The 27,851-nt window shown below is 44.3% G+C and overlaps 1 protein-coding gene across 1 annotated transcript in view; it reads left to right on the forward strand.

Moving 5' to 3' along the window:
• LOC135211885 (DDB1- and CUL4-associated factor 7-like) overlaps nucleotides 1-24,304 on the forward strand; it is a 40,715-nt gene extending 16,411 nt beyond the window's left edge. Inside the window, exons 2-9 of the mRNA XM_064245105.1 lie at nucleotides 2,886-3,009; nucleotides 3,426-3,570; nucleotides 3,778-3,879; nucleotides 4,859-5,105; nucleotides 21,942-22,093; nucleotides 22,562-22,679; nucleotides 23,473-23,644; nucleotides 24,227-24,304. Of these exons, the coding sequence (XP_064101175.1) occupies nucleotides 2,886-3,009; nucleotides 3,426-3,570; nucleotides 3,778-3,879; nucleotides 4,859-5,105; nucleotides 21,942-22,093; nucleotides 22,562-22,679; nucleotides 23,473-23,644; nucleotides 24,227-24,290 (1,124 nt within the window). The 3' untranslated portion in view covers nucleotides 24,291-24,304. The remainder of the gene's footprint in view (nucleotides 1-2,885; nucleotides 3,010-3,425; nucleotides 3,571-3,777; nucleotides 3,880-4,858; nucleotides 5,106-21,941; nucleotides 22,094-22,561; nucleotides 22,680-23,472; nucleotides 23,645-24,226) is intronic.
• Nucleotides 24,305-27,851: the final 3,547 nt, after the last annotated feature.

Consider the following 27,851-nt stretch of genomic DNA (forward strand, 5'->3'; position numbering starts at 1 on the left):
TCCCAGGAGTTTTCAGTTTCAATTTTATATACTTATGGTTTTGTCACGACAACACCAGTTCAACTTTTATATTTACCGAAATTCGTTTCGCCTTAAATATAATTGCCGAGCATATCTTTTATGCTCGGTAGTTCTAGAAACCGAACGCATTCCTTCGTGGAATAATGGATTACCTGCAACTCAGGATGACGAGTCAGCAGGCTCAACCACTGCGTATTGAACTGCCTCATAGCAGCTCAGTATCAGCTGGGCCTCCGAGATTCACGGTCATGTATGTCTCTCTCTCCCCTGCTTGATTGACTACCGAACCGTTATCTCTGCCTAACAATCATGGACTTAGGTCTCTGATTAACGGGGATTCTCGCAATAATGAAGGACCATCTACTGCGCTGTGACGCTAGATTCCATCGCCTTCGACATTGCGAGAATTGTCAACAGAGATATCTCTTGGACTCTTTCATCTTCTGTTTACCGCACGGTAACAGAAGTCTGTACAAGTCTCCCGCTGCATCGCACTGCGATAATGCGAATGATTTTGCAGACATCTGAGTTTGTCTTCAAAATATCTCGTATTCGTAGGTGTACAATTGTTCATTGGTTCAACCCGAATTACAAGATGTGTCAGAAGACATCGCCTACTCTCCGACCTGACAGCTCTACCTCCAAATGTTCAGCCCATGAGAAGCAGTTCTTCAGGCGGCTTTCACCTGTGTTTTCATTACCGAAGAACGCCCCGCTTTCATTGCAACTACGACTTCTCACCGGACAGCAATGAAATAGCGGTTAGCGTTTTCAGTCATTTGTAAGCACAGGTTATGAATCTTGAGATCCTTCTCTCGATTCATATGTGAAGACGTAGGTTGCATTCAATATCTACCTTCGTCTTCAACGGTACATAGTGTTGTTTCTCCTTAGCTGAGATTCAACAAACATGAGATGTTTTACCTTCAGGGACCTCGGTCCTCTAGAAGGCAATTGACTTTCGCCTGTGGGTATCATGCCTTAGAGAAATCATCACCTCGCTGTCCGGCATTGGTGACAAACAAACCTACATCATTTGTTTGGTCTCTCGGCATAACCCTTTAAAGGCGAAGGTCACGTGACTTACTCGGATGCTTTGACAACTTGCCTCCTACGAACGCAGTCAGTCGGCAGCTGTCAGAGCGGCCCGAGTCAGTTACGAATTACGCTGTTGACTTAGTTCGGTTGTTACACAGCAACCATTACTTCGTTTTAATAGCTTGTCACAGTACCCATACCATTGACACCCACCATGGAGTGTCGGTGTCCTATCCACTACCGAGAACTTCGCTGCAGGGGGATAGGAGGATGCGAGACTTCGTTGCTAACGGACAGACCAGTATGGGTACTGGACATCACCGAAGTAGAGAAGAGGGATAGGTCATGCGACTATTTCCTTCTTTTCCTCTGAGGAACTGCATGACTTCTCCTGCGAAGTCAGGCACCCCAGGGGATGGGGATCCGTGACGCTCGATTTCGTACCGAACTTCGTAGCGAAGACTCAGAACCCTTCGGTCCCTGACGATTGGTTCGAGTCGTTCACAATCCCCTCCCTAATGGACTTCACCGCCTTCGATGCGAAGGAGATGCTGCCTTGTCCACAAGAACTTCTCCTTGGCGAAGGTACTGAAGCATGGGGTCCCTGGTCCAACCAGACCACATGCCCTTTCCTTCTACCTTCGCGAGGATATTGCCCACCAAGGTCCATTGGATCTTTTTCCTTGGGACCCCGTGGTGGCCCCTGCACCTTCAAAACACGATTGGGGTAGCGAACCCAGACCCTACGCAGGCTGAACAGCATCGAGTTTCCTGGGGTGTTACCGTAAGAATACGGATGGTGAATGAGAGTGTGACTGGCTCCTCTTCCCATCTTTTTCTTCCCCTCTACCTGTGGTTAGAGGGACACGGTCGGTCACCCTGCTGGATAAGGACAAGATGCAGGTGAGCTACTCACAGAGCACCATCCTATCCCTTTCACTAGGGATAGGAGCGTATATCCACCAACTTCCTCCAACAAGGGGAGGAAGTGGATGCCAGCTTGAGACAACCCATACTTTATGTTGCCTCTTGCAAACAGGAACAAGTTCTTGCTTGCTGGTACGAAGAGATACGCTTGCCTCTCTCTTAGTACTCGGCGGCCCAGAGGTCTGACCATTGATCCTGCGGTGCACACCCCGATCAATCGTTTCAGAGGCTTGGATCCCTCCCTCGCTCTTACGACCAGGGAGGCATTCCAGGGATGGACGAACACCAGTCTGTTTTCATTCAAAAAGACTCAGATTCCTCCCACCAAGAAAGTGAGTCTTCCTATTGTTAAAGGACCGATGGTTTTGTATTACGTATCGGAACAAATGACAATTTGTCGAAAATTGCATTTTTCCATAACTATACAAACCTGAGGTCCTTTACATACAGTCCCTCCTCATGCCACCCCTCACTCTGCGTATTTTGCATGGGCCAAAAGCAAAGTGATTTGTTTACCTCCCAGTCGCGCGGACGCGCGACTGTCGGACAAGCAGTTAACTACCGTTCTCCCCTTGTTCGAAGCTTACGACCGTTCCAGCTGCCGCTAGCTACTTCCTATTGTTAAAGGACCTCAGGTTTGTATAGTTTAGGAAAAATGCAATTTTCGACAAATTGTCATTTTGCGCCCTGTGGGATTCCATGTTGCTTTTCTGCATAAAAAAAATTTGCTATCTTTGCATAAAAAAAAATTTGATATCTTAGCGAGTGCGCTTCTTTCAAATCACCCTAAAAAACATCATGAATACAAGATCTTCAGATATTTTATCACCTGTTTAAGTATTTTTATACATGTCAAAAGAAACCTCTTTTTCTCATTGCTGATCACTTATATTTTACAGGTACATGGAAGAATAAGGAACAATGTCTGTTCACACCCGCAAAACGGAAAGAAATCTACAAATATTCTGCACCATGGACTTTATACAGCATGAACTGGTCGGTTAGACCTGACAAACGATTTCGGTTAGTATGATCAAGGCATGAGGTGGGGGGGGGGATTGCTGCATTGATTATTTGTAAAGTAGTTAACCAGATGATTGAATCATTTTCAAATCATGAGTCATTTCACATGCCCATAAGAGTTTCCTCATGGAGATTTTCCTTAAAATGGAGGTGAATATTGGAACAAGACTTAGATTAAGAAGTTGGACCAGCAGGGTTGGGAAGAAACTAAAGGATAACACCAAGAGGTAGAAAGCAATAAAAGCAATGGCTGAGAAGCTTTTGTGCTGCCACAGTGTGCTATGTAAGACAAATTGTAAGTACTGTTGCACCTACTAAGGGAAATTACTGCAGCAGTACCAAGATTGTCATTATTTCTTAATTATGTTTTGCCTTTGCCTTTTTTTGGTAATTTAAAAAAAAATTTTCTTTACCAGGCTTGCTGTTGGAAGTTTTGTGGAGGAATATAACAACAAAGTCCAGATAGTACAATTAGATGAGGACCCATCAGAGTTTGTCGTCCGATCTACGTTTGATCATCCGTACCCTACTACCAAAATAATTGTGGATACGCCAGACAGTGTATGTAATTTGCTTTTATCGAGATTTTTCTGTCCATTATCACTGAACAAGTTTGAATGACATATGCATATTTTATGTCAGATTGCTTATGTGACTGAATATTCTCTCATGGATACATTAACTTACTTTGCTGTATAAAATATGTTCTTACAGCAACTTATATTCAGTACTTAACATGTAATTCCATTCATAATTCATTTCCAACAGAAAGGTATATATCCAGACCTCTTGGCAACCAGTGGAGATTATCTTCGAGTCTGGCAGCAGGGCACTGATGGTGATACGAGAATGGCTTGTCTTTTAAATAATGTGAGTATTGGACAGTTTACTGTAACAGTAATAGTGCTAATCAAGTTGCTGTTAATTGCGTCACCAGATTTTCTTTCATTTGAATGTTCTGACAGCATCCATGACACTTAGTGGAAAGCATTTCATGTAAGGAAGGTGTTCTGCTAAAATTATATGCAGTGATCATACATAGCTTTCAAAGTTTATACAAGTTGTAAGGGGCTTTATCTTACTATGTCTTATGTTTTGTTTCTTGCATGCTACTTTTAGCTTCAATGTGTTCAGCTGATAATATATAATGTCAAATTTTCATAACGCAGTGGTCTTTTATCAACACGACTTAATTTCCAAGTGCCTTGTTTAGGAGAAATTTCCATGTCGTTCAAGTGCTTTATTTAAGAGAAATTTCCAAGTCGTGCAAGTCCTTTGTGTAGGAGAAACTCTGTCTTTCTTGGTAGGTAAATTGATACAAAGGAATTGATGTTTTTATGAGATTATCATTGCCTAGATAGAATTCACTCTAAAATTAAAAAAAAAAATAGGAACAGGAAAAATTGGATGAGGATTGGTGCCAGGTTGGGGGAAAGCAAAAGGAGTTGTTAAAAAATAAAAAAAATAAGACAAAAGTAATGTAGTTGGAAACTTCAGGGACATGGCAGAGAATCTGTAATATTGTCTATTTGTGTGAGTTTATTTACTGTAAGTCATCCAGAACTGTACATATGGAGATAATTAATTAATTAATATTCCAAAGCTTGCTCTACAACAGAACATTCTGATTAATTCTAGGGAAATAAATAATTAACAACATTCCAAAGCTTGCTCTACTACAGACCACTTCTGATTATTTTTAAGTGTTTTTATGTCTGAACTCTTCACAATTATTCTTTTTAGTTCTTTGCAAAATTTCAATAACTATGACATTATTGCCTTTTAGATATTGGTTTAGGTTGATTGCATTGTATTCACTATACTTTTATTTTTTATTTTTTTATTCCAGAATAAAAACTCAGACTTCTGTGCACCTCTGACCTCATTTGATTGGAATGAGGTTGAGCCAAATTTAATAGGAACCTCATCTATTGATACAACTTGCACAATATGGGGACTAGAGACTGGTCAAATGCTTGGCCGGGTCAATGTAGTGTCAGGACATGTTAAGACTCAGCTGATAGCCCACGACACGAAGTGTTTCGACATTGCCTTCTCCCGGGCAGGAGGTGGAAGAGATATGTTTGCCTCAGTTGGTAAGTGGAAGAAACTGACAGAATATATAAACTATTTTTCCAAGCTTGTTTTTTTTTTTTTTTTTTTTTTTTTTTTTTTGTTTTTTTTTTTTTTTTTTTTTTTTTTTTTTTTTTTTTTTTTTAGGTCTATGCAATCTGACCTTTGGTTATAAATAATTATATATTTTTAATTATATACAGCTAAGAGTTTCACATGACAGCAGTTAAAATCCCAAAATCACGGGTTGCGCTAATGTTCTTTTTGTTTTGGCTAGGTAATTTCAGGATTTCAACTGCTGGAGAGTGAAACTCTTAGCTACATATATTGTAATCACTGGGTAAATATAATAAAACTTTATTTGTTCCGATACGTAATACAAAACCATCGGGGGGTCCTTTAACAATAGGAAGTAGCTAGCGGGCAGCTGGGAACGGTCGTAAGCTTCGAACAAGGGGAGAACGGTAGTTAACTGCTTGTCCGATCGTCGCGCCGCGCGACTGGAGGTAAACAAATCACTTTTGCTTTCGGCCGGCCGTGTGGGGTGGAAGGCGTGTTCGCCATCGCTCTGCCCGCTTGTCGTTTGCTTCATCCTTGAGTATTTGTTTCTCTTTTCTGTATATCAGGAGTGATTGTAAGTACTTTTTTCTCTATTCAATTGATTTGCATGAGTGAATTAGAGGAGATTGAGATTAGATTCACCGCGCCCTCCAGTCGCCCGTAGAGTGTGTCCCGGTCTGGAGGGACGTAAATGTGGGTGGGGGGTTCAGGTCTTTTGTTGAAGGTGGACCCCCACGAGGTTTTGTTCTCGTTGTCGAGGGCGAGAGTGCTCCCGCAACGAGCCATGTATGGTTTGTATGAATTGGTCCGAGGCGCAGTGGGTGCTGTACGAGGGCAGGAAGAGACTTAGGCCGGCCAAGAAGTCATCGGAAAGTCCAGTGACTCCTTTGGTGACGGACACTTCGTCCTCTTTCCTGCCTCCCGGGCCAGCCCCCACGGTTGCGCCTTCCCCTGCGGTGGGAGGGGGGGTAGCGGAGTCCTTTTCCTCTCTCGATCCGTCGAGTGTGGAGGAGGGCGCCCGCTACCCGGTACGTACAGCTGTATTCGGGTCTTCTGTCCGCTCTGGGGGGGGTATTTCGCCCCCCAGGCGCGGGGAAGCCCCTCCTATTAACCCGACTGTTGCTTCCGCAGGTGTGCCAGCAGCGAAGGACGACTTGGGACAGGTGTGGGAGTCGCTGGGACTGCAGGAGTGCCCAGCATCCAGGGGTTGCTACAGCGGTTGGCGGGGTCGGCCGTGGTCACTCATGGTGCGGGACCACCACGACGACCACATTAACTACCCCTGCGTATGAGATGCCACCACATCTTGTATATACGCCTCATATAATGTCGGTGACACCCACGGTGGCAGTACAAAAACCAATTGCCGCCGTTCCAAAGAGGACGATGGGGGCCACCACCACCTGGATTTTTTCCTTTGCCGACCCCGGACTTCCGCTGCCCCAAGAGTACCCCCCTGGACCTGCCGCCAGTGCCAACGGATGACGGTGACTGTCGACAGGACGCCTGGCTCTCCGTAGTACCTGCCGTGCCTGCCGTACCTGTGGCCGCTCCAGCGACTCTTTCCGTTTCAGGTACACATTCCTTTTCAGATGTTCCTGCTGTTCCTTCCTGCTGTTTCCCGGACCTGTTTCCTGCCGTTCCCGCTGCTGGTGTTGCTGTAACAGTCGTCAGGTCCTTCCGGACAGGTGCAGTCGGGCCCTGTTGCTTCGGCAACTGCCCCGGCTCCCTCCTGGATGGAAGACCTGACTCTGTCCTGCGGAGCCTGGCGAAGAAGAAGAAGGAAGAAGGAAGAAGGTGTCCGTCCATCGTCTTCATCGTCTTCTTCGTCGTCTGCTGCCTCTCCTTCCCCTTCGACTTCTAAGGCCAAACAGCCCGAAGAAGAAGAAGGTTGCCTCCTCCCCCCTAAGAAGACGTCCTTCGGGATCTCTAAGGGCCCGGCTCCGCTCAGGCGACTGCTGGGGAGCTCTTCTGCTGTCCTCCTGTTCCTTCGGGTGCGGGTGGGGCCCGTCGCTTCTTCTGCAAAGAAGAAGTCGACGGGGACCAGAGGTGCATCAGCCTCGGCTGGTGCGTCCTCACCTGGTGCTAGTGGTTCTGCCGCTAACCAGGTTCCGTCTCGGCTGCTTCTCGTTCGCGAGAAGCACCGAGTGGACGCTCTTCTAAAGAGGACCGTCCAGCCAAAGTTTCGACGACCGAGCTCGCTCGCCGTCAAGACAGCGGCACGGAGCAGAAGACTGGCGAGAGTCTGTGCACACGACTCTCGCCAGGCCAGTGGACGCTCTCGCAGCGACCAACCGGCTGCTCGGGCTGACGTGACGGTCACTGACCGGCCACGGGTTGAGGCGAGGAAGAGTCCCCACGGCCGCCGGTACCAGCCACGGCTGGTACCAGGGTGGTTTGACGCGCCGAGAGGACGCTGGCCGGTCTCGACGCGAAAGGGAGCTAGCAGGTCACCCGTCCGCCCGTCCCGCTGGGAGGGGACCCCCGGGCGGAGACGGTGACCAGCGGCAGCTCGCCTGACGCTAGAGAGCGGTCTCGACGTCTCAGCCGAGCCAATCGCCCCACGGCGAGCGGCGACGCTAGGCCTACTGCTAGACCGTCACCGCGTGGGTTGACAGATCGGCAGGCAGCCCTCTGATACGCCGCTGGTCCCTAGCGCCCAGCGAGCGTGGGGGGAGGGGGAAGTCAGGTCCTGACCTCTCCTATACCTTCAACCTCCTCGGGCTATACCGGGGAGGAGCGAGTACCCCAAGGAGCGATCACGAGAGGTGCGCCGCTCGTGACCCGGCTATGACGCCGTACGGCTCAGGCACGGTCTTAGGGGACCGACCAGGACGTACGCGCAAGTAGTTGGAGGCGACCGTCATGGGGTCTGTCGCTGTTCCTCCTTCTGAAGGAGGAGTATCGAGGGATATGCTCTTGTTGGATGGGACTGGACGGTCCTACTCCACAAGACGCTGTGACGCCCGAGATACAGAGGAACTTCGCGGGAAGTCATTAAGCTGATGCGTCTGCATAATGGCCTCGCGGAAGGATCGCCGCTACCACCATCGGAGCCCACGTCCCGGCTCGAGTCATTTTGGGGTCCCAAGAGGGAGCCCAAAATGATGATGGGGTTGCCACGATCAGAGCTTGCGGACTCAGTCCTGGATCAGGTGGAGAATCTCGTCTCAGGAACGGGAGGACTCGCTAAATCCGGACGGTCCTCTAAGCTGCTTCCTCCTCCTCTACAGCGGCAGAGGCGTTTCTTTTCTAACGTGCCATCAGAAGACCCGATACTTGCCGAAACAGGTTAACCCGGACTTAGCAGGGGCTTGACTCCAGGTGTGGCCCTGCAGCAGCTCCTGTCGGAGAACCTATGGTTCTCGCAGCATGGAAGGCACTTGCCCTGGAATCTACCGCTATGGCAGCATTCCAGGCAGTTTCCTGGTTGGATTTGTGGTCCCTCACAATATCCAAGGTAGCGGCCGGCTCCGGGAGTTCTGCTCTCGAAGACGACGCTTCTTTTTAGGAGACTGTGCCAGTCTGGAGGAAGAGCAATCTCTTACCTCGCCCATCAGACTGCTAACCTGTGGGCCAACTTGGTTCTTCGGCGTAGGGACGCAGTCCTTACCCGAGTGACCAAGGGGGCTGGGCGTGAGGCGGCACTCGGGCTAAGACTGGACCTCTTAGGAGTTCCCCAGCTCTCTTTCCTGGAGAGATGGTGGACGCTGCGGTGGAACGGCGGCGCACTGACGAGAGTGACCGCTTAGTCCACCAGGCAGTCTCGAAGGTTTCTGGGCAACCTCGAGTAACTGCGGCCAAACCAAAGAGCTTGGCTAGCGCTTCCACGGCGGCGAAGACGTTTGCACCGTCCAAGCCCTTTCCCCGTGTGAAGACTCCAGTTGTTTCGACTTCTGCGAGAGGAGGACCGCAACCAGCCCTCCTCCCAGCCCTCCTTTCCCCGAGGAGGTGTTTGGAAAGAAGTCGAAACGAGGAGGGAAACGCTAGGGACGGCGCCCTTCCCCCTCACCTGCTGCCGGAAGTGGGGGGGTGCCTGGCGAGCCATTGGGCGACTTGGCAGCGCTACGGCGCCGAGAACTGGATAGTAGACGTCCTTCGGGAGGGATATCTACTACCCTTCGAGTCCTCGGCCCCCCCTCATCTCCAAACCGGTCCATCTACAGACCTATGTCCGGGGATCAGCAAAGGACAACGCTCTTCGACAGGAGATCAAGACCATGCTGGCGAAACGAGCTGTAGAAATCGTGGAGGACCAGTCACCAGGCTTTTACAGCCGCCTCTTCCTAGTGGGAGAATGGCATCGGGGGCTGGCGCCCGGTGATAGACCTCTCTCCCCTGAACCGCTTCGTTCGCACGACGCGGTTCACGATGGAGTCGGCACGCTCAGTGCTCGACTCGATCAGGGGGAACGATTTCATGCTTTCGGTGGACCTGAAGGACGCGTATTTTCAAATACCCATCCATCAGTCCTCCAGAAAGTACCTCCGCTTCATCTTCGACGGGACGGTGTACCAATTCAGGGCACTTTGTTTCGGATCATCTCAACCGCCCCACAGGTGTTCACGCGAGTGTTCACTCTGGTGTCGGCTTGGGCCCATTCGAACGGGATACGTCTTCTGAGGTATCTCGACGATTGGTCTGGTCCTGGCGAGCTCCCGCTCGCAGTTGCTACAGGACAGAGATCGACTCCTCAAGTTTTGTCGCGATCTGGGGATCGTGATAAACTACGAGAAGTCCGATCTCGAACCCAAGCAGAAAGATGAAGTACCTGGGTATGCTGATAGATACGGTAGCAGGGCAAGTCTTTCCCGCAGACTTGCGTATCAGCAAATTCAGGGAGGCAGCCAGGCCGGTTCCTGTCGCGGCAGGAACAGGCAGCACAGCATGGCAAGTCGTGATCGGCCATCTGTCGTCACTCGAGAAGTTAGTCCCTCACGGGCGTCTTCACCTGCGGTCTCTCCAGTGGAGGCTAAGGGAGAGTTGGTCTCAGGCCAAGGATCCTCCTTACTTTCCCGTGCCTATCACGGACAAGGTGAGGCAGGACCTAGCCTGGTGGCTCGACGACAAGAACCTCTTAAGAGGAGTGCCCATACGCACTCCCCCCCGGAGATTGCTTCTGTTCTCAGACGCATCGACCGAGGGATGGGGCGCACACCTGGAGGAGTTGCTGACTGCAGGTGTGTGGGACCATCACGAGAAGCACCTTCACATCAATGTCCTGGAACTCAAGGCGGCGTTTCAACGCTCTCCAAGAGTTTACGGGACCGCTTGGTGGGACACTCAGTGGTGTTGATGTGCGACAACACCACAGTAGTGGCATATGTCAACAAGCAGGGGGTGGGGGGCTAGTGTCTCTTCCGCTCCATCAGTTGACGGTGCAGGTGCACGAGTGGGCCACGGCTCACTCGATAGAGCTGTCAGCACGCTACATTCCAGGCAAGAGGAATGTAGTAGCGGACAAGCTCAGCCGTCGGGATCAGGTGATAGGACCGAATGGTCTCTACACCAAGATGTGGCGGAAAGGCTCTTCAACCTGTGGGGGCGACCGGTCGTAGACCTGTTCGCCACCCGGCACAACAGGAAGATCCAGGTGTTCTTCTCGGCCGTGCCGGACCCATGGGCAGCTGCAGAGGACGCTCTCCAACACCCCTGGGACAACCTCTTCGCTTACGCCTTTCCTCCCTTCTGTCTGATTCGGAAAGTGATCAGTCGAGCGCTGGTCACTCCCAATCTCAGAATGATCCTGGTGGCTCCCAAACGGCCTCAAGCCGTTTGGTATCCGGACCTGCTGGCTCTTCTTGCAGACGCACCGAGAGAGCTACCAACTGGCACAACCTTCTAGCCCAGCCCACACTAGAACGGTACCACCGCGCAGTCCAGTCCCCTTCAACTTCACGGCTGGCTGTTATCCACCATCTCTTGCGAACGAGAGGCTTTTCTCGTAGCGCAGCAACAGAGATGCTGGACACGTCAGACAGTCCTCTGCAGCTGTGTACCAGGGGAAGTGGGCCGTCTTCTGTGGTTGGTGTCGTAGACAGGGTTTGTCTCCTCTCAGAGCCACTCTTCAGCAGGTAGCGGATTTCCTCGTGTTTCTTCGCCGAGAGAAGCTCCTCTCAGTACCCACAGTTAAGGGAATATAGAGCCGCTCTGGCTCTCGTCCTACAAACTGAGGGGACTGGACATCACGAATTCGTTCGAGATATCCTTGCTAATGAGGAACTTCGAAAGGTCTTGCCCACCCAGGGAACTCAGGGGGCCCCCTGCGTGGGAACGTGACTCTCGTCCTTGGGAGTCTGACTCGAACACCGTTCGAGCCACTCCGAGAGTCTCAACACAGGGATCTGACCCTCAAGACCCTCTTCTTGCTGGGCCCTGGGCATCGGCGAAGAGAGTAGGGGAACTACATGGCCTTCTTATGATGTTAAACATACCAGAGGCTGGGGATCTGTGACGCTCGATTTCGTCCCGAACTTCGTAGCTAAGACTCAGAATCCGTCGATCCCTGACGACAGGTTCGAGTCTTTCACGATCCCCTCCCTGCTGGACTTTACAGATAACGATGCGGATGAGATGCTGCTTTGTCCTGTGAGGGCGCTACGGCGCTATCTGAAGAGAACTCGACATCTCAGGCCTGAGTGTCGACGCCTCTTCGTTAGCACTGGGGTCACCAAGAAAGAAGTCTCCAAGAACACGCTTTCTTTCTGCTACGTGAGGTGATCAGGAGAGCGTACGAAGCTGATGGTAGCGACGACATCCGTACGCTCCGTCCGAGAGCCCACGAAGTCAGAGGTATCGGACCCTCCTTAGCGTTCCGTAAGAACTTCTCCGTGGCGCAGGTCCTGAAGGCAGGTGTCTGGGCCAACCAGACCACCTTCACGTCCTTCTACCTTCGGGATATTGCCCACAAGTCCTTGGATACTTTTTTTCCTTGGGACCTGGTGGGTGGCTGCTCAACACGTTGTGTAGGCTTACCCAGCACCCGAGCAGGCAGAACAGCATCGATTCCTGGTATGACGTGGGAAAGAAGAATGCGTGAATGAGAGAGTGACTGGCTTCTCTTCACCATCTTTTTCTACCTCTACCTGTGGGCAGAGGGATACGGTCGTTACCTTGCTGGAAAGGAGTCCGATGCAGGTAAGCTATTCAACAGAGCTCCATCCTATCTCTTTAACTAGAGATAGGAGTAAATATCCACCACTTTCTCCAACAAGGGGAGAAAGTGGATGCCAACATGAGACAAACCCATTACTTTACATTGCTCATGTAAAGGAAAAAGTTCTTACAATGCTGGTACGAAGAGATACGCTTGCCTCATCTCTCTTAGTACTCGGCCCAGAGGTCTGACCATTGATCCTGCGGTGCACACCCCGATCAATCGGACAGAGGCTTGGATCCCTCCCTCGCTCTTACGACCAGGGAGGCATTCCAGGGATGGACGAACACCAGTCTGTTCATCAAAAGACTCAGGATCACCCACCAAGAAGTGAGTCTTCCTATTGTTAAAGGACCGAGGGTTTGGTATTACGTATCGGAACAAATGACAATTTGTCGAAAATTGCATTTTTCCTAACTATACAAACCTGAGGTCCTTTAACATAAAGTCCCTCCTCATGCCACCCTCACTCTGCGTATTTTGCATGGGCCAAAAGCAAAAGTGATTTGTTTACCTCCCAGTCGCGCGACGATCGGACAAGCAGTTAACTACCGTTCTTCCCTTGTTCGAAGCTTACGACCGTTCCAGCTGCCGCTAGCTACTTCCTATTGTTAAAGGACCTCAGGTTTGTATAGTTAGGAAAAATGCAATTTTCGACAAATTGTCATTTTATCATAAAAGATGTCATTTGTCACACAAAACAATTTCACCAAAGGCTTTTTTAAAATTCTGCCAGCAAATTCACAAGTATGCCATGTACCTAAACTTTGGTAGTGGATGCCCTGACTACATAGAGTAGCTGCCTGCAAAACGGACTGATGCAACAGAAGGATTTTATTTCATTGTAGGGACGATAGAAACCAACTTCAGTGGAACCTCTACATACGAAAGTCCCTACGTACGAAAAATTCAGGTTACGAAAGCAAAGACAAAGATTTTTTTGCTTCTGTGTATGAAAATAATTCAGGTTGCGAAAGGTAAAGTCCGAGATTTGCCCGGGCCGCCGAGAACAATTTTAAAATTCATGTGCCGCCAACTCAGTAGACTCGACACCGTCCTCCCGCTCTCCCATTGGTTCCTGATGCTAGTCACCGCCGTAAAGATCCTGCTCTCTATTGGTCAGCATCTGTCCCATCATGCCTCTATGTAAAGGCTTTCCTTGACCGTTTTTTTGCGGCAGCATTATTTTAAACCCCTGGAATTGTTCGTTCACATATATTTCGTTTGTTAACGTAAATTCGTGTTAGTGATTTCGCTTTCGTTGTACTGTAAGTTACTTTATCGTGTTGTGTGAACTTAATTACTTACGTTATTAGCCATGGGTCCCAAGAATGTTGCTGAAGTTCACGGAAAGAAGAGAATGATTTCTATGGAGACAAAGATGGAGATAATCAAGAAGTGTTAATGTTTTTCTGCCATTTGTTAATGTGTTTCATAAAGTTTAGTGTTAACTGTTTTCTGCCATTTGTTTTTTAATGTTGTTTTCGTAGAGTAAGTGTTCATGTTTTCCTCCTTTTCTGCCATTTGGCCCGCCTCCTCTGTCGCCATTTTCGGACATGCCTCCGCCTCACTCGAAAGGTAAGGTTCCATTTTTACTTCATACGTATGTACAGTATTTCTTGTACCCTGTACACTAATACACTTTATTTACAGGTACAGTCATGGTTATGTTAGGTTATTGAATGGTCCAAATTGTTGGTATTTCATTGTTTGTTCATGACAAACTTACTCCTGTCAGATTTATATATAGCTTTATTATTTTCTGAAGTCCGACAGAATTTTAAAACTTCCGACACACGCAGTGGTCGGTCAGGTGGTTAGTACCCATTCCCGCCGCTGGGAGCGGGTATCAGGAACCATTCCCATGTGCTATTCGTAATTTTTCGGTCGCCGGTGCTGAAAACAGCTGTTTGCAGTAACTCAGTCTTTGGATTTTGGAAACATCATTGCCGCTAAGTATCCTAATTGTCTTTTGATTTTTATTTACTTGGATTTGTGGGATTTGTGGCTAGGCATACGTTATCTTAAATTGATTTGAATTTGATTCACTTTTGCATAAAATATCTGGAATCTAGTTAGGCTAGTTTCAGACGCGGGGTTGTCTGCAAAGATAGGGTGTGGCTACCGAAAGCTTCGGTAGATCCGCACTTGGTATGTACGAGGGGTATGGGTCTTGCTTCTTTGTTGAGATTTGTCATGTAATTGGAGTGGTGGAGACTTTGGTCTATTCCGTAAGGAAAGACGTATGATTCGTATGTACGCAATTAATCAGTAAACATGTCTAATTCCGTAGGAAGACGTATGATTCGTATGTACGCAATTAATCAGTAACAAAAGTCAGGGTAGTGAACCTGCTACCTTCCTGTAGACTTTATTTTCCCTTTTTGCCTAACCCTGTAGTATGGCCTACAGGCTATGAATATGTCTACGAGAGGTGCTCGCTCTCCCTTCATTGCTGTGAAGTGCTACTTCTGTAATTGTTACTCCTAACCCTGCATTGTTGCCTTCGGGCCCTAAGCAGTGTCTGTAGAGGAATTGCCCTTTCTCTGATACTCTTTCGATTCGTAACTTAGAATCGAAAGTGCTTGCTTAAGAGAGTAAAAGTGAAGTGCAGAAGTGCAGTGATACCCCTTGTGTAGTGGAGGGGTGCGTCAGATCGGCCTCGTTTCGCCTCTAGGCCGGGACCTCTGCTTGACTCCCAGGACCCGGGGAGGGAGCATGTCGAAAGCCTAAGGAGGGTTACAAGGAACCCCCACCGATCTGGCGTGCCTTCGGCAGTTTCTGATGAAAATCCCCAGACTGCCAAAGTGCGTGCGCGTGCACGAATCCTGAAAGATTGCTTCTCGTCCGCCGAAGCGTCCTCCCCGTGCAGGGGTTGGAGCTTTCGGAAGGACTCGCGCCCTCTAAATAGAAGCTTTATAGAAGAGGACGCTTCACGTCCTCTCTCTCTCTCTCTCGTTATGCGTTTCAGTGAGAAGTAAGAAGGCGAACGTCGCCTGAACTCGTGTCCGTCTTTCCACCGAGAAATACGTAAAAGAAGTCATAGTAGCAGGAAGCTTTTGAGAGCGGACGCCCAAGCCAGGCGCGCGCGGGTGCACGCCAAGGCGCGCGCCAGTGGACCCCGAGCGCGCGCCAGTGGACGCCGAGCGTTTGCACCAGCGCACGCCAGGTGGTCGCCTGGCTGAACGTTTCTGTTGAACTCTTCAAGCTCTTGTTTCAGATTTGGGCCTAAAGAATTTTTACCTCTACCTTCGGTGATACCTTCTAACCTCCACCTGCAAAGAATGTGAAGTAGGCAGTGCTTCGGAGGAAGCTTAAAGTGAACAGACAACTTCTTCGAAACCCAGCAAGACATCGGGTTTCGTGAATTCAAGAGGTCTCTGTCAATTAATATTGCTTTTCGCATAGGTGGATGGAGTTAAGGAAAGCTCAAGGGAAGATCTCGTTTGCTCTACCGCAAGCTTTTGCCATTCTGCCAATAAATTTAAGTTGCCACTACCGCAGTCAAGACTTTGCGATAAGGCAGTTACGGGTTATAAAGGCTCGAAGTCCTGCACGTCAGGACTCTCGGCAACGTTCAGTAGGATTCTTGCAAAGGCACTCATCAAAAGGACTCTCTTCAGGAAAGCGCAAGACAGGACTTCCTTTGCCATACTGCCATAAATTTTAAGCTTTAGCAGGCATTAGTTGTGATACGGGAGAGGAAGCTGGTTGGAGAGTTTCTTCCTCTTCCCAGGATAATTTTGCAAGCTTTTTAGCCCATCTGAAAGGGTTTTTCAGATGATAGATTTTGTTAGTTTCTAGTCTGGACTACGCTGCCGAATTGAACATCGTCGTTCTACCTGCCGTAAGCCCAGTCTCTTAACAGGATTCTTGCCCCTTCCTCGTTTGAGACGGGATCGGAAAAAAATTAAATGCTCGACTTCCTGGATTACGTTTTGTCAATTCAGTGACTTTCCCCCATTGACAGTATACTTTCGTTTTGTCAAGTAAGTGGGTATCCCCTCATTGACAAAATATCTCTTTGTCCCGTAAATGGGTTAGTTCTCATTGGACAAACATCTCATTAACTTGATATTGCGTAAGCGAATAAGCTCTTATTGACAAGATTCGGAAGAGCTCTCATTCGTCATTCGCAGACTCGTACAGAAATAGACTTGTAGACTATGTCAATGAAACTTGCCTGTCAGATAATGTATGTAGCTGTATTTCCGAATTCAGCTATATATATGTCTGCCAGGTAAGTATGAACAAACTTTGTGATATAATTTCATATTTTGCCTTGCTTGTGTTTTACTTCTGGTTGGTTCAAGTCATATACGCTTGCTGTAGTTACCTCTTTCGGATGGCACAACCGAGAGGTCTATTGTCTATTTTAAGGACATTTAATCGTTACTCCCTGCAGCCTTCCAGAGTTTCCGATTTATCTTTTACCGTTGTATGGTAGTGTTCTGACTACACAAACGCATCTATATATTTAGCGTTTTCTGTTTCGCTTAAAGATATACCAGCTTGAGAGTCTTTCTGACTCAAAAAATAACGGACCTATTTCTTCGTAGAATAGGGTAGCTGGCAACCCAGACATAAAGATAAGAGACGACGTTCTTAAGCTGCTGGCTGCTGCTGTCACGCTGTGTCTGTCCTCCAGTCCAACCGAGCCAGTAACAGATCGTGCGCTGTCATTCGCTGTAGGTTACGTCTCTCTCTCCTGCGGGATTGACTGACTAACCGTATCTCTGTGCTGACGGTTACGTCTCTCCTGCGGGATTTGACTGACTAAACTGTATCTCTGTCCTACAATCACGGACTTTAGCCTAATTTTGAGGGGATTTCTTACGTGAATGAATAAACGTTGCATTCGTTTTGCCTTACTATGTTAACAGAGTTATCTCTTAATCCTTTCGGTGCTCGTTACCGCACGGTATGGAACTACGAGTCTACTGCAACATTGCACTTTTATATGCTCTCCGCTTAGGCAAAGCGCAGCCTTATTAGGGAAGTAAGCATACTCGGGGAGGGAATGGATGAGCTTGCTGGGGACCATTTCCTTCTTGAAGAAGTTTGTTTCCCCGAATAGACTGCAATTCAGACCACAGTTTTTTCCTACCGGGAAAACTGAAATATTATTCAAGATCTAGGAATGATTCTGAACATCTCTCAGTGCGTCTATCACCTGAGGTGATAGAAAGAAGGTGCCGGACATCTGGATAGGGTTTCAGATGTCCTGGATCTTAATCTGAAAGAAGTAAAGCGATTCGGTAGTCCCTCCAGTCCTCGAAACGAGTTTTTGGGAACCAGTGGTCCAGATCAACTCTGATATTCCACAGCTCTCTCATATCTTAAGAAGTATCTTCTCTCGGTCCTTGTTCGAGTTTACGAGAAAGAGCCTATTATAACACAGGCGTAGAATGTAACGATCCTCTACAGGTTCGTTACAGGATTGCATAAGTCCGTACGAATCGTCTCGATCGACGGCAGCAACTATTCACTTACGAGTGGAATCTTTCTTTAGAAGTAAGTTGAGAGTTGTGGAGACTTTGGGGACGCCCTTTCATTCTTCTCTTCGATATGTTGAGGACGAAGAGGCTTCTTCTTCTCTGCTCCCTTATTCTCGATCCGGGATCGGTACCTTTAAACGCCATCCTATGATATTGAACGGGGATGGATGTTTAGTCTCTTTTCCCCTTTTTTCAATCGCTTAGGAAATGTAATAAGAGGATTTATGACGTCACAGGGAGCGACAATGACGCTGATCGCCCCATGTTGGCCTTCAGGATCCTGGATTCACAGAGGTCACATACTTCATAGTTCACTTTCCAAGGACCTTTTCCGAGAGAGTCGGTCTACTCTAACTCGAAAGGTACCTATAACCTCTCCGCTCTGAGTTTGACTACGTTCAGACTATCGAGATGTTGACAGGAATAAGATTACCGTCTTCCATTTCCGTCTGAAGAATGGGATAAGCTGGCAGTCACAACTATTAAAGAATACGCAAATATGTTGTTGACGGCCTTTGGGCTCAGAGATTTGCGTCTGTCAAACCAACAAAGCCCTTCACGATTTTTGAGTTCTGTGGAATCTCGAAACTCGCTCACCATCTACTTTTTGTCTCACCTGTTTTCTCGGAGTCAGACACTCGTGCGAGATCAGGCGACATATAGTAGCCCTGAGTTTCTTGTTGACGAAGTCGGTTGCGTTATACACCCCCCCAATGATCGTGTAACATGAGACCAGGTTGGACTGTCAGACATTCTTCCTTCGGACTGAATCGCCTTTTTGCTCCTCGCTCCTTTCTCCTGGCACCAGAAGCTCGAGTCAGGAGTTGATTCGCTGACGACGTTGGGTTGCGTTGATACACCCCCAAGGTTTGCTTAGATTGAATCGCCCAGGCAGTCCAGACACTCATCCTTCAGCGAAGATATGCCTTATGGTCTTCAGGGTACAGCCTTGCTGTCCTTGATTCGTCTGACTGGTCAACTGGTCGGTCACCTGACTTTAGTACAGACGTACTGACTGTGCATGTCCAGATCGAAGCTTTCATATGGAACTTAGACGTAGTCTGAAGTTCTTGATGTCAAAGCATTCGAACCTCTCCTACCTGTTAACTTCTTGCATGTGATCAGGAAGGCCTTCTTCTAACCACCCTAGATACGACAAAGAGGGTTAGTGAAATTTAAGCCATCGTCAAGTTTTGGCTTTAGAGAACACAAGGCGGTGTGCTCTCTAAGCCTTCCGTTGTGGCCTAAGAATGGAAACCCGTCTTGTCCTTGGGCCAGGAGCTTGGAAGCAAGGATGGCACAAGTTAGTGGGCAGGAGCCAGAGAGAGTCCTGTGCCCTGTCAGGTCTCTCAAGTTTTTATCTACATAAAACTCAAGAAAGTCGAAGTCATTCGGGCAATCTGCCAGTGTTCCGAAAGACCGACTCTTTGCCCATATCGAAGAACACCCTGGCTTTAGTGTTAAGGAGTTCTTTCAAAAATGCTCCTTCATTGTGTTTGCACAAAGAATTGAAATCTTTTTATCTGAATGCTCACGAGGTGAGGGCGCGGCCTCGGAAGCATTTCAACAGAGCATGGCACTCAGCAACATCCTGAGTACCATGTTTTAGCAAAGCAACTCTGTGTTCACTTCACACTCCCTGCGAGATGTGAAGGTGGCATATGAGATCTGCTGCTCGCTAGGGCCATACGTGTCTGCAGACACAATCTTGGGGGCAAGAAGTACCACTCATTCCTATCCTGTAGAAAATGGTTATGGAAGAGCTCTTGATTTAGTTGTTGAGTCGCCGACAACGGCGACTTCTTAACTCTTAAGCCTTAGTTAACACACCTTAACTTTGGCTAGGTTGGTCAGGTGGTGATATATATATTTATATATATATATTTATTTTACTTCTTAGCCCTCATGGTATGGTCAATATGGTCTAGTCACATTGTGTCACGCCCCGTTGACAGATCATCTGGAGTGCACCAGCTTTATAGGTCTCTACCTCGCTGCAACTCTAGTAAAGCAGAAGCAGACTTGGGTGACAGTAATCACGAAGTCAGCTATGCTAACAGGTGGAACCAAGATGTAAATCATCTGCTGGCATTTGTTTTTCCCAAAATCAAATTCCTTCATATCTGTCCCTTCCCACCTCCAAAGGTAGGATTCAGCTATATATATATCTGACAGGTAAGTTTCATGAACCAAAAATGATATTGTTATGATACAATAAAGTTTGTTCATACTTACCTGGCAGATATATATAATCAAGTACCCACCCACCTCCCCTCAGGGGACAGTGGAAATAAAAATTATGAATAGAAAATGGGAATGGTTCCTGATACCCGCCTCCCAGCGGCGGGATGGGTACTAACACCTGACGACCACTGCGTGTGTCGGAAGTTTTTAAAATTCTGTCGGACTTCAGAAAATACAGCTATATATATATCTGCCAGGTAAGTATGAACAAACTTTATTGTATCATAACAATATCATTTTATTGGTCAGTTTAGCTTTATTATAAAATTATTGTGGTGTTTTTGTAGGGCTTGGAACGAATTAGGCAATTTACATGTAAAAACGTAGTTCTAGATGTAAAAAAATCAGGTTATGAAGGCCGCTTCGGAACCTGAACACGTATTTGTCTGGTACTATTATGAAACAACAAAGAAGCCTGTTGTTAATGTAATTATGAAGGGTAAAAGATAAAGGACAATTTTTTTTCTACTGTATTCACTTATTTACTCTTACACTCTATTTTGTAATATTCACACTTTATACTGAACCAATCCTGTTACAAATGAAGGGTAGAGTGAATACAGTAATACTCATTTTCTTATTCTCTTACTAATTAAGGACTTTTTTTTTTTTTTTTTTTTTTTTTTTTTTAATGACATTTGCTTCCCTTTTCTTGAAGCAAGAAACCCTCTTTGCAGTGAAAAATCCTTTTTATAAGTGTGCATGTTTTTGTGCAAGTAGTGGTCTATGAATGGGTGTAGTTTGATGGGCATACTACCTATCCAAACATTTCCTCTTAACCTTGAACTACGGCAATGTCAGTTGTTTTGTGTTGTCTTTCAACCAAGTCACTGTCACTCGAATGTGTGAAATAAAAAAAGTAAAAGAAATTTTCTTATGATGGTACAAAATTTACCCAAATCTTGCTAGTCACTGGACAACCATTTTTGAGTTTCTTCACAGCTTTCACCGTTATCGTACATTTTTAAATCTGCTACATAGTATAAAAATAATTCAATAATTTGGTCACTGCTATTACAAAACTTAGAGAATTGAAAAAAATTATTATTTAGTCGCTGCTATTACAAAACTTTTAGAAAACTTGCAAACAATTTTATAATTTAGTCACCATGATTACAAAACTCCGAAAACTGCAGTATTGAACTCCACAAAAGAAAGAGGCACGGCTGTTGAAATTAACGTAGTAATTTGTGAATAGTAAAGTCTGGGAATATCTGAATAAAGAGGAGATCAGTTTTATACAGTTTTGCGCAATGAGGCCATTGAGCAATGATGCATGAGATTAGTACTAAAATCTTGGGATAAGAATTGAGTAGAACTCAGTTTTTTGTCTTAACTATATGAGATGAACAATTGCTGAAAAGCAAAGGTGGGCATGGGACTCTTCAAAATATGGTAGAGTAAAAGAATACAAACATTTCCTTGGGAAAGGCAGGTCTCCACAAAATCAGGAATCAGGAAAGACTTTCTCTGATTGCTATTATTTGTGAACCTCTAAAAAACTTATTTTTCAAGTTTTTGTTTTTTCTATCTTTTTCTCTCAAAAGTGGCCCCTCTCCCCACTCAGATGCTGGCTGTTGTTGGGTAGCTTCACTGCACTGTAGGCATTACTTCAACCCATAGCTGCAACCCCTTTTATTCTCTACTGTAACTCCATTTACTTTCTCTTGCCTTATTCTCCATCATCTCCTAACAATTGTTTCATAGTGCAAGTGCCAACAGAGTGCTTTCCTCCTGTTACACCTTTAAAGCCTTCTCACACTCATTTTCCCTTTCAGCGCTGAATGACCTTGGTCTAGATTTTATATTCCATTACATTGAGTAGTCATTTGCACATAATCTTGTCCTAATTGACAGGAAGGGAAGAAATTTGTAACTTGAATTTATTTCTATTTCCTCAGGTGCCGATGGCTCAGTCAGAATGTTCGATTTACGTCATTTGGAGCATTCCACAATCATCTACGAAGACCCAGCACACACTCCTCTCTTGAGGTTGGCATGGAATAAGCAGGACCCTAATTATTTGGCTACTGTTGCAATGGACGCTTGTGAGGTTTGTTATCTTGAATTTTACTTTGTTTCACTTGAAAGCTTTTGTGTGTATAGATCTGTAAAGGGAAACAGCTTTACAGTATTACCAGAGGTTATGAGATGTACTCGAGTTATACTTTTGTAAAATACAATTTTTCTGGATTAGAAAATTATAAAAGGAAATTTGTGTGCTCACTTTTTCAGTAAATTGTAGCTTCAAGTGACTACAGAAGTTATAAGCTTTTTAAGATGCCCCAAAATAAGATGGATAAATTCCTTGATCCCACATCATACTCTCAGTTCATAAAGTTAACTCACTGCTGGCGGCAGTTGTTTAGAGTATCTCGGTAGAGTTAGCAGTACGTCATTAGACAGGTTATAAATTTAAAGATCATATCACAACATTCATTAAAGCCATATTTCTTATGCATATTAACACCAATTAGATTTTTATGAAAATAAATCACTCAGCTGCTTCTTGTATTGTCAGGTGATCATCCTTGATGTACGTGTTCCGTGCACTCCAGTAGCCAGACTGAATAATCACCGAGCATGTGTCAATGGGATTGCATGGGCGCCTCATTCTTCAGTCCATATTTGTACTGCTGGTAAGTTCAAATTTTATTTCTCTTATTATTATTATTATTATTATTATTATTATTATTATTATTATTATTATTATTATTATTATTATTATTATTGTAAACAGAAACAAGAGGACCCTCTTGAAGGTTTTTCAGAATTGGACCATGCAGTAATCCTCAAACTTGTGTTTTAGTTTTATTACAAATTCAGATTAAGATTCGGTCATCGTGCATTATAATGAAAATCAATTGTTGCAGTAGTTAGGTCTCCATTTTTAAGTAGATGGTAATATATTCACTAGTGATGCTATATTTAGAAAATTTATATTTTCTAGCATTCTTTCTTTATTTTCATTACTTTCTGTGGATTAAATAGGAGGATTAGGATAAATGTGAAGCGATGTGTATACAGTAGTAACCAAATTGTATTTTTGTTGTGTCATTTGCAATTCAGTTCATTTCCAATGATTTTACTTTTCAATTGCTTCTTGCTTGCTAAAAATTTTTAATGATACTAATACCTTACATTGTTATTAGCAGTGTACTACTTTATAAAAACAAAAAAAAAAATTAATACAGCCATAAACGGAGTGATGTGATAAGACGTCCCCAGTCTTCATATTTTTTTTTTTTTTTTTTTTTATATTTGGATGAACCCTATTCTTATGGAACAAGCCGTAGGGGCTATGGACTTAAGGTCAAGCTTCTAAAGAATGTGAGGAATAAAAGTTTGAGAGCATGGCACATTTATAATAGAGATAATGCTGCAGACATTTCAACAAGTTCATTTTATAAGTTTAAATTTACTCTGTGACAGGTGATGATCATCAGGCTCTCATATGGGACGTGCAGCAGATGCCACGAGCAATTGAAGACCCAATATTAGCATACACAGCAGCTGAGGGAGAGATCAACCAAATTCAGTGGGGAGCCACACAACCAGACTGGATTGCCATCTGTTACAACAAGTGTCTTGAGATTCTCAGAGTGTGAGTGTGGATTGTGGCCTGTGCTGTGCACTCTCTGTTTATCTTCCCTTAGCTGTTTCATCCCATGATGCTTGCTCATCAGGTTTTCTGAAGGAATTCAATAAACATGAAGTTTTGAATATGTGTATGTATTTGTGTGGTATTGATTTCAGTACCCACACACAGTTGAATGTGTCACAGAAGCAGGATTTTATTCAATGTTATTGTCATACTTATAACACCTTTGATTTTGTTTTCTATAGGGTTGTCTTTTTTTCACATTTAGTAAGATTATGTATGCAATGTATTACATTCCCAAGCTCTGCAGAACCCAGGCCATCCATTGTGTGTTTGATGTCAGCCAGAGATTAGTGTCCTATTTGTCTTAGATCACTAAAGGGCTTTTTCAGTAAGTGGAGATCCGTAATATGCGATAAGGTGTTTGAAGAGGGAGGACAGTTCATGTTGTGGGTGTGAGGAGAAAGAGCACTTAATGGTATGGTTGTGTAACAGCTGATAACAAGCAGGAGTGTAACACATGTCAAGTATGTATTTAACCAGTATCAGAGACATATTATAAAATAAAACTTGAGACTTTTCCAGAGGTGTGGGCAGACTCTCCTCTGGACATCCTGTTAGACATCCCATGAGATTTCCACCCTATTGAAGAGAAAAGAAGGCTGCATGGGGAACGAAAGATATGTGTACCCTGTTAGGAGCCAAGAGCAAGCAGGCGAATACGACATACAATTAAAGGGAACATTATCTGTGATCTCAGTAGGCTGACAGTTGTGACCCTGGCTAGGTTACACTGGAATTGCAGACTGCATGATGTGTCGTCACGCCTCAGTTGGAGAGTGTCTGATCACATCTCTTCAAATATAAAAGTTTGAGGTTGGCAAGGTGTAGACCCTTCAGTCGCATAGCTTTTGCAGGGCAAGCGTTCAAACACATTGTGGCCAGATTTTTACTGTACTTTATTTTGTATTTCTTTAGCATTTGGGATGCAACACACCTCATTATTGCAATTTTTCATACCCAGTGTTCTTCTATATCTGTAGGGAGAAGGGACTGCCATGTCCAAGAAGGATAGAATATTTTTAGTAAAATTATGTCCATAGGCATACTTGAACTTTACTTGGAATGCATTTCATATTTCCCAGCATTTGCTTATGAATGGGACAGACAGGAATTGATCACATGAAAGAAAAGGAAAATAGTCTGTCACAGGAATCAATAGGTACTCTTCAAAGAATATCATCAAAGCTTTTTCTTATAATAATGATCGATAATATTCTAAAGAAGGAATTGTTAACCATTTCATTGTAATACAAGGCACTACGTGCTCTTTTTATAGTTTTGTAATGTTTTTTACTGTTTGTTTCTCTATTTAGGAAGTGGATATGAGTTTACCAAATGAGGGCATGGGTGATACCTGCCCTATTAAAATTAAAAGACATGTATTTATGAGTCTTAATTTTATGTCCTTGGTAATATTTTACATTGAGTTTCGTAGGTGGAGAAATGAATAGTTGAAAGAGACACAGAAAAGAATTCCTGTTGCTGCAATACTGTTTAATGAAATAACAATGTTTATAATAGCTTTAGATGTTCCATGAACCAGCTAATTATGAAAAGTTTCTGTGGAGTAAATAAACAGTAAATATTTCAATAAAGCCCTGTAATCCTTGTCATAAATATTTGTTGTTCTGACACTGAAAATTGATTGAGTATTGGTCAAATATATGTGAACATTATAGTTGAAAAATTGCCATTGGCTCTGCATGAAACTCAAAAAAAAAAAAAAAAAAACTAAGTTGACTACCAAGTCCATCGCAATTCATAATCAAAACATCAAGTAATCCATGATAAATTTTTCATCTTTTTACTGTTCACATTTCTTGGTCAAGTACTACTGAATGAGAAGCTTGTATTCATTAATTATTCATAAGGATCATTCAGTGAATATTTCCAGAATCATTACTGAATTCTGAAATTTTAAACAAAACAGTCTTGGTACTTGATATGTATATATGATTTTGTATCAAGGATATGTAGACATTGAATATAGGAGGAACAATTGTCATGACTGCAAACGTTTTAATCAATTTTGAGCATCTTTGTTGCAATAGTTATTTTAGAACAAAATAAATTTCAATTTCCAGCATTGTTGTTAAAGAAAATAAATAATGGCTTGACTTGAAAATGGATATATAATTGTTGCAAAATGTATTCCATTTTTTCCTTAAAGTAAATATTTGCCTTTTTGCAAAGACCTTTTTACCATTAGAAGTATTTATGCTTCGAATAACATCAGAACTTTGGCGAATTACATGAATTAGATATTGGTAATCTTTAATAGTTTTTTTTTTTCCGTAAACTTGGGCATATATCAACAGTTCAATCAGTTTTACCATTCAGTGAGAAAGCAGGTGCAAAACCCTAACAAGATATAAATTGTACTATGTGGTATTTTCAGTACAGCCTACCTAATTATTCAAATGTAATTTACAATGTACAGGTTCAGTACTCAAATTCTGAAGTAACAATTACTTTAAAATGCAAATGGCGTAGACAACAAATTCTTAGACGGGTTCTTGAAAGCAATGTTGTAAAGATATGCTGTTTGTTTGTACTACATTTCAGGCATCTAAGGGTGAAACGAGTAACAGAATGTATTTTTTTTTTTTCTTCTACTTTACAAAGTGTGATCTTTTATCAGCAGAATGAGAGTAAATTTTTAAATTTAAACATCTGTATATAACTTTACAATGTAACATGTCCTTTGTTTTGAAAACTGCTTAAGTACTTTTCCTATCTAGTAAACTGCAATTTATAAATGCAAACTTCCAAAACCGTGGTCGTAGAGAAAACATGATCTTCGCATTATTTGGAGGCCACAACAGTTCAAATCTCAGGTCTAGTAATGTACTGATTTGCCCACTGGTATATTGGTGGTATGTAGCATATCCACAGGTTTTCTGTATTACTATGGTTTGATTGTTTTCCAACTGATTCATATTTATTAATTAGGGGTTGTAGTGTGATGTTAGCGCGGTCGGTGTGTTATCGGTAAGCAAGGGTCACTGAAGTAGAATTTACTGAAGGAAAACATCATCGTCCAGTCTGAATTCGTGCTAATGTGTGTATTATCATGTTATTGTAGTGGAATTACCAGTGCATGATGTCTCACTCATTGTCCCTTTGATGTTTTCAGGGTAAAAAAAAATATTAACTTAGGGTATCTTACCTCAAGGAATTTTTGTTTTCCAAACCTACAAACTATATAGCACTAAATAATAGCGGAATAATGTTCTTACGTAACAATTAGCTCGAAACCTTACGTTGCTAAACTGAATGAAAGTTCACCTTGTGCATTGTATCTTTTGAGAGAGAGTGGATGAATGTCTGAATCTGATGGCTTTTACCAGTGAAATTTTGTAGGATTACTTTGTAGTTGCATGGCACCTTAGTAATCCCTATGATCCGTATTTTGTCCTCTTGATAAATTTTGTACATGTTTTGTTTTGATACTGGGGAAGTTTGGAAAGTGGTGTGGGCATTATTTATATGACTATATGGAAGTCGTGCACAGTTATGTTTGAACCACTACGTTTTGAGTTTGCTTTTCAGCCTCACTGTTGTACAAACCTCATTACAAAATCATCATTTTTGTATTTTAAGTTTGATTTTATTTCTCATACATTGAGATTCGTAATTTTAGATATAAGGATTGTACAATAAAAAATTTTTATATGAAATTATTTAGTCTCTTTCACCTGCTTTCTTTGAAAGAAGGGACATTCATGTGCTCTTCAGGATTAATTTTGCAAAAAGACAAAAAGCCTGTACAGTACGTCAAGTGATAAAATAGGATTAACACTGGTCCTTCATAGTTTAAAGTAGTAATGGAATAAAAGGAAGGCTGCTGGCAGCTGCTCTGTGCCTCGGCCGTATGTTAATAGAAGTCATAGGTACTAATAATGTATAAACTACGGAAGAGTGATAGATAAAGACTGAAAACGTAGTTAGACAAACTGAACCTATGGTGACTACATAGGAAGCCAGGAAGGTGGCATCTGGATGATGCAAAGATGTAACAGTTGAGTTGAATATAGAATTTGGACTAATGGCCAAGCACTGGGACCTATGAGGTCATTCAGTGCTGAAATGGAAATTGACAGTGAAAGGTGAAACTGAAAACCGCAGTTGCACTATGAATCAAGTG

Source organism: Macrobrachium nipponense, chromosome 40 (genome assembly GCF_015104395.2).
Source record: "Macrobrachium nipponense isolate FS-2020 chromosome 40, ASM1510439v2, whole genome shotgun sequence".
In the NCBI taxonomy this organism is placed as follows: domain Eukaryota; kingdom Metazoa; phylum Arthropoda; class Malacostraca; order Decapoda; family Palaemonidae; genus Macrobrachium; species Macrobrachium nipponense.